Genomic DNA, 13,552 nt, shown 5'->3' with positions numbered 1-13,552 from the left:
CATTCTACTTCTGAGCTATACCTCCAGCCCTTTTTATTTTATGTTTTTTTTTTTTGTCTTGAAACTCTCTTGCTAGGTTGTAGAGAGTCTCACTGCTTGCTGAGGCTGTCCTTGAACCTGCAACCCTCTTGTCTCAGCCTCCTAACTACTGAGACTCCAAGTGTGCACCACCATGTGCGGCTCAGAGGTAATTTTTAAATGCTCAGACATCCAGAATACACTGCAAGCCGTTAGCAGTAATTACCTCTGCGGAGTGAACCTGCAGGTATAAACTGAGGGAGACTTCTATGCTCCTATGTTCTTTTAATATTTTTCCTAAAGAAATAGATTGCCTTCTGAAAAGAAAATACAGCTAGCGATTGCCCCAGCTTCATGTGTAGCTGCCTTTCAAAGGACATTTGTTGAAAGGACGGATGCCGGAGACAGGTCCTGTCTCCTCCCTGCCTTTCCTCCGCAGCTCCCTGGCTTTGGCTCTCCCTGGTCTAGGTTTATCCGGCAGGTGCTCCCAAGAACCCTCAGGGCCTCAGCTGCTAGTGGCCCAAGGCTGCTCATGCAGACCCCTGGGCTGGGGCCACAGCGGGCTTCCACTAACCCCTCTGCAGCTGCTGGGACAGCCTGCACCTGCGACAGCTGGTTGCCTGGCCCTCCCACTCCTAGAACCCACTACTGGGCATCTGTGCCGCCCTGGCTGCTCTCCGATGCACGTGGGGCCTCTGCCCAGATGCCACGTGAGGTCCGATTGCCCTGCCTTCTGGCTGACTCTGCTGTGTAGGTGTCTGTGTCTGGGAACAGCTGATGCTGAGACGAGTGAGGACCGCTGTCCCAGCACCCGCTTTGGGTCTTGAAGGTGCTGCCAGGCACGGCAGCTGGGGCTGAAAAAGGATCTGAGGGTTTGGCTGGGAAAAGCCCCTGAGCATCCATCCATCTAGTCTGGTTGTGAGGTTCCTTCAAACTGCTGGTAGGGTCTCGAGCAGGCCGAGGACTTCCCTCTGCCAGAACTGAATCATGGCTTCTCCCAGTTTAAAAAAAAAAAAATCCCCAAATGATAACAATAAAATCCCACAAATTAATGGCCTCTCTCTCTCTCTTGACTTGATTTTCCACTTTTCCCCAACACGTTTTGGGAGTCTGTGGGGCCTGGGCCCACCCGTTGGCAAAGCGGAGGCGGCAGACAGTCAAACGGACGCGGGGCTGGCAGGTGTTGGGGGCAACTTGGAAGCCGCCAGCTGCCGGCTTAGACAGCGTTGTTTTTTCGCTCCTGTGACCAGGGCTTGTGGCTGTAGTTTTGTATTGGTTTTGTAACATGGTGGCAATTGAATCCCATCGAGCAGTTCTCTGCACATTAAACTGAAAATAATGAAACCGGGTGCCAGCACTCCCTTTTCTGGTGGCCCGTGCCCCAAACGCCAAGGTTCCTACTTGTCCTGGCTCCTATAAATATCAGCGCTGAGGATCCGGTTTTAGTTCATGTCCCACTTTACAGGAAGAAGAGCAAATCGGGGTGGCGGCAATGCCGGGGGCAGGGGTGGAGGTTAAAATGTGTCCCCGCCGGAACACAGTGTTCTCTGCCCTTCCACCCTAACACTGGAACCCGTCCACCCCAGGAACCCTGCCACCCTGGGTGACAGAGCTGGGGGGACGGACTTTTCAGGGGGACTAGCTTCCAATAATTTAAGTTCTGGGCTTTGTAAATAAATATCACTGTTTATAGAACTGGATGGGGGTGAGGTCTGGGTCCACGTGCCAATATGCAAAGATGAAATACCTCAGTAATCCTAAGGAAATCGTTCCTAATGCCCGAGGGTGTCCTTGGACAGCGTGTCTTTTCACTTTTATGTGTGTGGTGCTAGAGATTAAACCCAAGGGAGTTCTAACTCTGAGCTATATCCCAGCCCTATTTATTTACTTATTTAGGTACTGATTGAACTCAGGAGCATTCTACCTCCGAGTTATACCCCCATCCCGATTTTTTATTTTTTATTTTTTAATTTAGAAATAGGGTCTAAGTTGCTGAGCGCTTCACTAAAGTTGCTCGGGCTGGCCTCAAACCTTCGATCCTCCAACTACTGGGATTGCAGGTGTGCATCACCATGTCTGGCTTGTACCTTTTCCCACACAGAAATTTTGGGGAGTCCTGGGGAGACCCAGCAGGGATTGCCCAGGTGTGCGGCCTCCTGGGGGGTTGCTTAGTTCCTGGAAGGGGGTTCTATACCCTGGGCAGGCAAAGGCCCCTGAGGAGCAGAGTGAGCAGGGCAGGACTCTGGGGCTCAGGGCTGGGCCGGTTCTTACCGCATTGATCCAGCTGATGTAGTCGGAGACCCTGGTGAAGACCGAGGGCTTGCGGTAGTAGTTGCAGCCAAGAGCGGACCCAAAGCTGACAATGCCATGTACTTGCCACTCGCCATCGGAGGCCTGGCAGTTCAGCGGCCCGCCGGAGTCGCCCTGGAAAGATCAGAATGGCGGTGAAGGGTGGGGAAGGGAAGCCTTGTTCCCAACACTCCGCCAGTGTCCGCCCAGGTCGCTGTCCTCTGGAGCCAGCCCGTGCTCAGGGCTCGAGGTGGTACCGGGACACCCAAGAGCTGACGTTTCTACATGCACTTCCTGTGTTCCACCTTGTTCATCCTCACTGAAGCCTGTCAAGCCCAAGTGGGGGGACCCCAGTTCCCCTGAGAGGCCGGGTGTGCCCCAGCATCTACAGGCAGAGAGTGAAGGAGCTGAGGCCACGTACCCATGCTCTCGGCTACCTCACCACTCCCTCAGTGACCGGAGCTTGCCTGGGAGCTTTGTGGGCAGAGTGCAGGGGGCATTTGATCTGAAGGGTATGAAAAGAGCCGGGTGTTGTGCACACCTGTAATCCCAGGACTTGGGAGGCTGAGGCAGGAGGATATAGGTTCCAGGCCAGCCTCAGCAATTTAGTGAGGCCCTTAGCAACTTACTGAGACCCTGTTTTTTTCGTGTGTGTGTGTGTGTGTGTGTGTGTTACTAGGGGTTAAGCCCAGGGGCATTCTACCTCTGAGCTGCACCCCCAACCCTATTTTTTATTCTTAATTTTGAAAAGGGGTCTCACTAAGTTGCAAAGGGCCTCACTGAGTAGCTGAGGCTGTCCCCAAACCACAATCCTCTTGTCTCAGCCTCCCAGATGCTGGGATGACAAGCGTGCGCTCCCTCGCCTGGCTCAAACCATCTTTTGTGAAGGCTACAAGGACAAAGGCCAGGTTTGACATGTCCAGAGGTTTTTCCAAAGCTTCTGCCGGGATGCAGGCGGATGGATGGGTGCTAGGACCTGGGCCTTCTCCCCCCCCACCCCCCGGCACACTTTGTCGTGGAGGGGCCTCTCACTTTGTTTACTTACATTGCAGCTGGAGGTCACACCATCACCCCCGGCGCAGACCATGTTGGTCTTCACGGAGCTGCCCCACCAGCTGGATTGGGAGCAGGTGGCATAGTCTACCACCAGCAGCTGGGCCTGCTGCAGGATGTCGGGAAGAGCCCCATTGGCTACAGGAGATCAGAAAGAAGGTGTCAGAGGGACAGACAGAAGGACCCTTTGAGCAAAGAGGCAGTGGTGACACCTATTGGTTCTTCTCCACCCCTTTTCTTTTTGGCCCTTGTTACTTTATCCCACACCAAGAGTTGCAACGGGGCGGCCATATTTGTCTAGCCTGAGTCCTCACAGTTGATTGGTCAGTGTTCTGGCCACTGGTGATCACCTGACTCAAGCTGAGCCAATGAGCTACTTCCTCAGGGAGCCTGGGATGGAGAGGAGAAATCCTAGCCAGGGAGCTGTTGGTGGTGGCTGCCCTTTTCCTCCATATAGAGAAGGATGAGGTGGATCCAGCAAGGAAATAAATTCTGGGGGAGGGTTTATAGTGAGTTTCTTACAGGCTTTCGGTTTTGATGCCTGGCTGTGGCTCTTCCCTGGGGCCAAGACTCTTAAATCCTTTAACAAACTCCCCTGTTGAGCCAGGCATGGTGGTGCATGCCTATGATCCTAGTACTTTGGAGGCTGAGACAGGAAGGTCTCAGGTTTGAGGCCAGCCTCAGAAAAATAGCCAGGCTTTCAGCGACCTAGTGAGACCCTGTTTCAAAGTAAAAACATCTGGGGGTGTAGCTCAGAGGTAGAATGCCTCTGAATTCAACATCCAGTCTGTCTGTCTGTCTGTCTGTCTCTCTCTCTCTCTTTCTTTCCCCTTTAGCTGAGCTACCCCATGGTTATATTTCTTACCTTAAGTAAAACAGTGAATCTGCTTGCATTTGGAGCCTTCTAGTTAGGAAAAATATTCTGGCATGGTGAAGGTACTTTTCCTAATGGCCCCCAATAACATGGTGGTCATTGCCCCATTAGTATGACCCCTACCATAAGAGCAAGGGTCAGGGTCATAGTGTGTGTGTGTGTGTGTGTGTGTGTGTGTGTGTGTGTGTGTGTGTGTTACTGGAGGTTAAATTCAGAGGCATTTTACCTCTGAGCTACACCCCCAGCCCTATTTTTTTTTGTTGTTGTTGTTGTTGAAATAGAGTCTTACTAAATTGTGGAGGGCCTTCCTAAGTTGTTGAGGCTGACTTCAAACCTACTATCCTCCTGTCTCGGCCTCCTAAGTCCTGGGATTACAGAAGTGTACCGCCAAGCCCGGCAGGATCGTGCGCTTTCCTTGCACTGTGTACGTAGGCTTTCCAAAGCACACCAGTCCTCAATACCGATTCCTGTTTGATGGCTGGGACAGTGAAATCCAGGGAAGGTAAGTGCCTTGCCTAAGACCACCTGAATGTATGAATGTCAATGACATTTTCACAACATCTAAAGCATTTCAAACATATCATCTCTCTTTTTCTCTAGTACTGGGGATTGAACCCAGGGGCATTCTACCCCCAACCTATACCCCCCGCCCTTTTGATTTTGAAGCAGGGTCTCACTCAGTTACTGAGGGTCTTGCTATACAGCTGAGGCGGGCCTTGAACCTGAGATCCTCCTGTCTCAACCTCCCAAGTACTGGGATTACTGGAGTACGCCACCACGCCTGGCATATCATCTCTTTTAATCTTCACCAGCGGAGTTTTTGTTTTACAGATGAGGAAACTGAGGTTCCAGTGTGGCTTGCCCACCATTACATTGTGACCGACAGAACATGGACTCAAAGCCAAGCTTTTGGACCTGCCCTGTATCTCAAATGGAGCACATGCTGCCCCCGTGTTTTCTGGGTACCAAGCAGGTGGGTGCACTCGTATCTGATAAGCATGAGGTGCCTCCTCTACCCTCCCTACTTCTGCTGGGGTTTCCTATGTTCTTATTTTTACAGATAAGCCAATCAAGAGAGCCTTAGTAATTTATTTGAGTGTACATGTGTTGCAATTATTATTATTATTACTATTATTATTATTATTATTATTTTGTGGTACTGAGGATGGAACCCAGCGGCATTCTCCCTCTGAGCTACATCCCCAGCCCTATTTTTAATTCTTTATTCTGAAACAGGGTCTCACTGAGTTGCAAAGATCCTTGCTAAGTAGCTGAGGCTGGCCGCGAACCACAATCCTCCAGTCTGAGCCTCCCAAATGCTGGGATGACAAGCGTGCGCCACCACGCCTGCTCTGTTATAATTCTATGCCATCTGTAGGTTTATCTCCTTATGAAAAAAGATCCTTCATCTGTTTGAACCTCCCTAGAATCTTCCAAACCTCTGGTGTCTTTCCAAGGAACGGGTAGGTGCTCTGTTCCTTCTTGGCAGTCTACTGTCCCTGGATCTGACCCGTGAGGTCAAAAGGGGACTCACACTCAGCCAGGTTGTTAGTGGCAGGACCAGGAGGCACAGGGGACAGGTTTGGATATGGGGAGGAAGGGGCCAATGAGGGCTCCAGGGAAGTCGATGGCTTATAAACTCTGTAGCCCTGATTCCATCACGATGACAGTCACACAAACACAATGCAGATACTTTGTGCCTCGGTACTGACCTAAATACTTCCTAGGGACCAATCTCCTTCAACCCGCTTGATGACTTGAAATATGCGTGCTGTTAATACCCCCATTTTATTTTATTTTTATTTATTTATTTTTTTGGTGGTCCTGGGGTTCCTGGAAGCCCTTCTACCTCCAGGCTACACTCCCAGACCTATTTTTACATTTTTATTTGGAAACAGGGTCTCCTAAGCCAGCGCGCGCGGCTGGCTTCGAACCTGCGCGATCCTCCCGTCTCTGCCTCCCAAGCGCGGGGATGACAAGCGTGCACCACCACGCCCTGCTAATACCCCCATTTTAAAGATGAGAAAACTAGCACAGGGAGCTAAGTAAGGGGCCCGAGGCCACTGGAATTTGAGTTCAGGAAGACTTCTCAGCGCCTCTCTGTTACCTCTCGGCATCCACACACCCTGGGATGAGGCCGCCTCCCTCCCTCGCCCAGCTCGGCTCGCACTTACTCTGCAGCCTGCCCCAGCCGGTGACGTAGCAGGGGTAGTTGTTGGGTAGAATGGTGCCCGCAGGCGGGAGGTTGGCCAGCTGGATCTTGTCGCTCAGGGTGGCGGATTCGGCCAGTTTGAGCAGGGCAATGTCGTTCCTGGGTCAGGCAAGAGGCAGAGTCTGAAGAGGGGTCGGCCTCCCCTGCTCTGTGGCACTTTGAGACCCTTGTCACCTTGCGGTGCAAGGTACCCAAGGCCGCCCCAGTGGGAAACATGGCAGGGCATCTTTGAAAATGCCAAAGACCTTGTTGGGACGGGTGTGAGGAGTGGGGCGATTGTCCTGTTTCACCAAAGGCACCCCCTCTGTGGCCTGTGGCAGACGCGTGGCTGAGGTCCCTGGGAGCCTGCAGGCGTAACAGGCAGGAACCTCAGGCTGCCCCCACCCCGACTCCCTGTCCCTTCTCTCTTCCCTGCCACACCCCCACCCTAGCGGCTTTGGGGCTGACTGCACCTCCAAGAGGTCAGAGCCCCCTCCCCTCCACGCAGCCCCCTGTCCGCGCCCCTGCTGAGCCCATCCCCGAGTGCCCCCGGACAGAACGCACCCGTTGGCGAGTTTGTTGGAGTTCCAGTCCTCATGCACAACAGACTTGGACACCAGGATGGTCTGCGAGCCGGGCTCCTCGGTGGAGAGGCTGTGCCGGCCCAGCACCACGCGGTAGGTCCTGGAGGAGCTGGAGAGGGGCCGAGCAGAGAGGGTCAGCTGCCCCTTCTCTCCGGCCCCCCACGGGCAAGGGCACCCCGGGGCACCATGCCAAGAAGACGACTGCCGCGTGAGCCCGTGGAGGGGCTGGCGGGATTTTCTCCCCTAGGGACAATCTGTTGGTAATCATATAACACAAGTGCCCTAGCACAATAACTAGACACAATCATAACGACCCTATGCTAACTATAGACTGTAACAGATAGTAAAGGTTTTAACCACATAAACTCAAGGTTACGGTGGAGGGAATGAGGGAAGACAGAGTCATTCGCCTTCCAGGGCATCTTCTAGTTTAATGCCTTTCCTCCCATTTTCTGGCGGGGAAGCTGAGGCCCAGGAAAGGGTAATGAGAATCCAAAGTCGGACACCCGACTTCCAGGCCTCTTTTATTTTCCTACCACCTCATAAAGCTTATAAATTTGGTGGGAGAGGGAATGAATTTTGGCCAGAAGCCACAGCACCCACTGGAACACCAGTGAGTTCCAGCTGATCTGAGATAAACAGAGGGCGAAGAGAAGGAAGAGGTTAAGCCGACGACACTGCATACCTGTTCCTGCCCCCGTGGGCCTTTCTAATATATATATATATGGCAGGAGGTGTAGCTCGGAGGTCAAATGCCCCTGGATTCCATCCCCAGACCCGCAAAATATATATATTATATTATATATTTTATATAATATTATGTATTATATATTATATGACATAAATATTTAATATATTATAATTATTAATTATTAATATTATATTATTAATGAATACCATACAATTATATAATATATTATATATAATATTTAATATATCATATACAGATACTTATATTTTATATATTTGTATATGATATATTAAGTATTTATATATTGAATATAAAATATATTATATCATATTATATTATGTATTATATATAATTATATATAAAATATAAAATATATAAAATATTATATTGTATTGTATATTAATATGTTATAAAATATATTATATTTCTATATAATATATTTTATTTTATTTTATTTTATTTTATTTTTTTGGTGGTACTGGGGTTCCTGGAAGCCCTTCTACCTCCGGGCTACACTCCCAGACCTATTTTAACATTTTTATTTGGAAACAGGGTCTCCTAAGCCAGCGCGCGCGGCTGGCTTCGAACCTGCGCGATCCTCCTGTCTCTGCCTCCCAAGCGCAGGGATTACAAGCGTGCACCACCACGCCTGGCTATATTTTATTTTTATATATGATATATTAAATATTTATATATTGACTATAAATAAATATATATATATATATATATATTTTTTTTTTTGGTGGTGGTACTGGGGTTCCTGGAAGCCCTTCTACCTCCGGGCCACACTCCCAGACCTATTTTATACTTTTTTTATTTGGAAACAGGGTCTCTTAAGCCAGCGAGGCTGGCTACGAACCTGCGCGATCCTCCTGTCTCCGCCTCCCAAGCTCAGGGATTACGAGCGTGTGCCACCATGCCCAGCTTTATAAATATATTTTATATATAAATATGAAATTTAATATATGAGTGTAAATGTAATACATAAGATGTTTATATTTCTATAAAATATATTTATATATATTATATACTAAACTTTTATTGCACACTTACTCTCTGCCAGGCTCTTACTCCACACTACATTCTGTTATCCCTGCCTGGTGCTGTGATGCACACCTGTCATCCCAGCTACCTGGCAGGCTGAGCAGGAGGATCACAAATTCGACGCCAGCCTGAACAGTTCAGTGAGATCTTGTCTCAAAAGAGAAAATAAAACATGGGGGGGGGTGTTTCAGTGGTGAGCGCCCCTGGGTACAATCCCCAGTATCAGAACAACAAAATTGGTTACCTGTCTTTTTGCAGATGATGTTAAAGCTTTTTAAGTTGTCAAGGAAATACAGTCACAGATTTAGAGGTCACAGCTGGAATTCTCAAGAGGACAGAAATTGGGATTCCCTTTCCTCCATAGTCTCCCTCAGTGCTTGGCTCAGAGAGCTCGGTTCATACTATGCACTGACCTATCAACTGACCAACAGACCGAATCATAGATTGTGTACAGCTCGTGGCTGGGCAAATGGTTATTTGCAAAGCAAGTTGGCTTGTGCGCTCGCTCGCTCTCTCTCCTCTCTCCTCTCTCTCTCTCTCTCTCTCTCTCTCTCTCTCTCTCTCTCTCTCTCTCTCTCCTTCCCCTCCCCCTCCTCCTCTTCCTTCCATCCTTCTTTTTCTTTCTCCTTCCTTCCCCTCTCCTCCTCTCCTTCCTTCCTTCTTTCTTTTTCTCTTTCCTTCCCCTCCTCTCTTTCTTTCCTTCTTTCTCTCTCCTTCCCTCCTCTTTCTTTCTTTCTTTCTTTCTTTCTCTTTCCTTCCCCTCCCCTCCTCTCCTTCCTTCTTTCTTTTTCTCTCTCTTTTCTTCTCTTTCTTCTCTTTCTTTCTTTCTTTCTTTCTTTCTTTCTTTCTTTCTCTCTCTCTCTTTCCTTCCCCTCCCCTCCCTCCCTCCCTCCCTTCCTTCCTTTCTTCATTTCCTTCCTTCCTTCCTTCCTTCCTTCCTTCCTTCCCTGGGATGAAACCCAGAACTCTGGGCATGCTAGGCAAGCGCTCTACCACTGAGCATGGAGACAGAGTCTCCTGCTGCCCAGGCTGGCCTTGATCTTGCGCTCCTCCTGTCCCAGCCTTTTGGTGGCTGGGATTATAGGCATGAGCCCTGCGCCTGGCGGTCCGGCTCTTTCCGGGCCGTCTGGGCCTCATTCCTGAAGGTGAGCCCTGTCTGGCAGGGTGAGCAGCCTGGGTGGTCGGGAAGGCGTTACCTGATGCAGTGGGCGGCTGTCAAGACCCAGTTTGGGGCCACCAGGGACCCTCCGCAGGTGTGGCGCCACTCACCGCTGGAGCTGTACTGCAGGGAGACCTGGGGAGAAGGACAGGCAGCTGGAGGCCGGAGGAGCCGGACCGCTCAGTCCTTCAGCATCTCAGAGCAGGGCTGGGACCAGGGTGAGGTCGCCCGGACCACAGCAGTCAAGGTAAAAAACATTTTAGTGCTTTATAGAATATTAAAAAAAATCTATTTTTTTGTGGTACTGGGAATGGAACCCAGGGGCATTCTACCTCTGAGCTACACCCCCAGCCCTATTTTTTATTCTTTTTTATTTTCAAACTCGGTCTCACTGAGTTGCAAAGAGCCTCACTAAGTAGCTGAGGCTGTCTGTGAACCACGATCCTCCTGTCTCAGCCTCCCAAATGCTGGGATTACAAGTGTGTGCCATCATGCCTGGCTAAAAAAAAAAAAAATCAAAATTAATTTAAAAAATCCACGATTAAACAAAATATACCAAAATTAGACTATTAAAAATAACTATTCTGAACATCTTTCTGCAACCTGATATGCTGGGATATCTTCATTTTGGGAACTATATTTCTCAGAACCTATCCCTCCAACTTAATATGTTTAAAACTAAATTCTTGATCCCCTTCCCCAAATAACCTAACACTTCAATTTTGCACTTTGTTTAAAGATGGACTAATGAAATCTGAGTTAAAAAAAATTGTGATTACTAGGGAAACTAAGTTAAATGTTTAGAAGGTGTCGGCTAACAGTGACTTAAATCATTGCTACTGAGCCAGGTGTAGTGGCATACCTATAATCCCAGTACTTGGGAGACTGAGACAGGAGGATCACAGGTTCGAGACCATCCTCAGCAAATAGTGAGACTCTCATCAACCTTGCGAGAACCTGTTTCAAAAAAAAAAAAGTGCTAGCCGGGCGTGGTGGCGCACGCTTGTAATCCCAGCACTCGGGAGGCTGAGACCTGGAGGATCACGGTTCGCGGACAGCCTCAGCTACTTAGTGAGGCCCTCTGCAACTCAGTGAGACCCGGTTTCAAAATAAAGAATAAAAATTAGGTTAGGGGGTGTAGCTTGGAGGTCAAATGCCCCTGGGTTCCATCCCCAGACCCACCCCCCCCAAAAAAGTGCTATTAAATTAGGTATGTGTGAAGAAGTGGAAAGAATTGGGGGGGATGATGAAAGTTTGGATGGGTCATTATTTAGATTGTTTCAAGAGTATGTCAAAGTGACTGATCTATTTTAAATAAATAGACTTGTAGATGATTTTATAGATTTTATAGATTTTGTAGATTTTATGGGGGAGTGGCTTATACGAGAAAGGCAAAAATTCAAGATTGGTTAACAAATTAAAGTAAAATGTTTTCTTTCTTTTCTTTCTTTCTTTCTTTCTTTCTTTCTTTCTTTCTTTCTTTCTTTCTTTCTTTCTTTCTTTCTTTTGTGGTACTGGGGATGGAACTCAGGGGAATTCTACTTCCAAGCTATACCCCTAGTCCTACATTTTTATTCTTTATTTTGAAACAGGGTCTTACTAAATTGCAGAGGGCCTCACTAAGTAGCTGAGGCTAGTAACAAACATGCAATCCTCCTCTCTCAGCCTCCCAAGTACTGGGATTACAAGCATGCGCCACCACGCCCGGCAAGTAAAATGCCTTCTTGAACAGTTATAAATTACAATGCTTAAAGCAAGCCAAGTGTGGTGGCCTGCCTGTAATCCCAGTGTTTGGGAGGCTGAGACAAGATGATGGTAGGTTTGAGGCCAGCCTCAGCAACTCAACAAGGCCTCCAGCAACTTGGTGAGACCCTGTTTTTCCTTCCTTCCTTCCTTCCTTCCTTCCTTCCTTCCTTCCTTCCTTCCTTCCTTTTGCACTGGAGATTGAACTCAGGGTCATTCTACCTCCAAGCTGCACCCCCAGTTTTCCCATTTTTTGTAGTATCGGGGATAGAACCCAGGGGCATTCTACCTCTGAGTTACACTCCCAGCCCTATTTTATTTTTATTTTGAAACAGGGTCTCGCTAAGTAGACGGAATCTCACCACTTGCTGAGGCTGTCCTTCAACCTGCAATCCTCCTGTCTCAGCCTCCCAGGTACTTGGATTACAGGTGTGCACCACCACACCTGCTGCCAATCCTCAGTTTTGGCCAGCGTAATAGAGCCCACATTGGAAGGGCAAGGGGCTGCTGGGAAGTGAGTGGGGTGGGGCAAGCAGTCTGGCGGGGTCCACTTACCTGCCAGGGCCAGCTGTTGGGTATCACATCTTCTCCTCCAACCACCCTACCCAGTGGGGGCAGGGAGGCAGCGAGCCCACAGTGGAGAGCTGAGAGAAGAGAGGTGGTCGGTCATGAGTGCGAAGACCAGGGCCCCAAGCATTGGGAACTAGAGATGCTGTGCACCCGACCCCCAAATAGAAATTCCTTATCTTGGAAGGACCCAGAGTGCTCATAGAATCCAGGCCTTGGCTTTGCTCCTTTTTTTTTTTTTTTTTTTTTTTTTGTATTGGGGATGGAATCCAGGGGCATTCTACCTCAGAACTACACCGCCAGCCTTATTTATTTATTTATTTATTTATTTATTTATTTATTTATTGTGGTACAGGGTATTGAACCCAGAGGCATTCTACCTTCAAGCTACACTCCCAGCCCAATTTTATTTTATTTTTTTTTGGGGGGGGGGGAAACAGGGTCTTGGTAGGTTGATGAGTCTCACTACTTGCTGAGGCCGTCCTTGAACCTGGGATCCTCCTGTCTCAGCCTCCCAAGTACTGAGATTAAGGGCGTGCACCACCATGCCTGGCATATTTTTTTTTAAACAGAATCTTGCCGGGCAGGGTGGCACATGCTTATAATCCCAGTACTTGGGAGGCTGAGACAGGAGGATCACAGGTTTGTGGCTAGCCTCAGCTACTTAGTGAGGCCCTCTGCGACTTAGATCCTGTTTCAAAATAAAAATTAGGGCCAGGGGTGTAACTTGGAGGTAGAATGCCCCTGAATTCCATCCCTAGTACCACAAGAGAAAAAAAAAAAAAAAAAAAGAAGAAGAAGAAGAAACAAGATCCCGCCAGGTTGTCAAGAGTCTAAGAGAGTCCCTGTGCTGCTGAGGCATATGTGAACCTACTGTCTGAGCCTCTCAAGAACTGTGATTTCTGGTGCACCCCAGTCCCAGCTCTGCTTTGCTCCAGCTTTTTTTTTTTATAACTGGAGGGCAGAATGTAGTGGGGGTCAGGAGAGGTGGGGAGCAGAAGATCAGGAAAGTTCCATCTTCCAATTTAGCCAGGGGCTGGGGAAGCGGCGCCTCCGGGTGACAGCTTACCTCCTGCGACCAAAGCGAGCAGCAGGGTGATCATGGTGTGTCCTGGGAGGAGTGCAGGCCCAGCCTAGCTGAGCCCAGGTTTTATGAGCTGCTTATCAGCGGGAGATATATTAGAAGCTCACAAGATGCAGATTTTCTCAGAGTTCAGTGGAATACAAGGCTGATGTCCAAATATTTTTTTTCCACTTTCTCTCACCTGTCACTCTGGAAATATATTGATAAATATACCAAAAATAGATACCACAGTGTGGGTTCCTTCCGCTTTGAGAG

The 13,552-nt window shown here is 48.7% G+C and overlaps 1 protein-coding gene across 1 annotated transcript; it reads right to left on the bottom strand.

The window, feature by feature from the left end:
* Positions 1-663: 663 nt before the first annotated feature.
* CELA2A (chymotrypsin like elastase 2A) lies at positions 664-13,316 on the bottom strand (the record flags this gene model as incomplete). The annotated part of the gene is made up of 8 exons (XM_080691318.1): positions 664-798; positions 2,290-2,442; positions 3,353-3,498; positions 6,409-6,545; positions 6,990-7,118; positions 9,941-10,038; positions 12,202-12,290; positions 13,283-13,316. The coding sequence occupies 8 exons, from the start codon at positions 13,314-13,316 to the stop codon at positions 664-666; spliced, it is 921 nt and encodes a 306-aa protein (XP_080547444.1).
* Positions 13,317-13,552: the final 236 nt, after the last annotated feature.

The sequence above is a fragment of the Muscardinus avellanarius genome (assembly GCF_963383645.1).
Source record: "Muscardinus avellanarius genome assembly, chromosome: 3".
Taxonomy (NCBI): domain Eukaryota; kingdom Metazoa; phylum Chordata; class Mammalia; order Rodentia; family Gliridae; genus Muscardinus; species Muscardinus avellanarius.
This window is presented reverse-complemented; position numbering and strand designations above follow the sequence as displayed.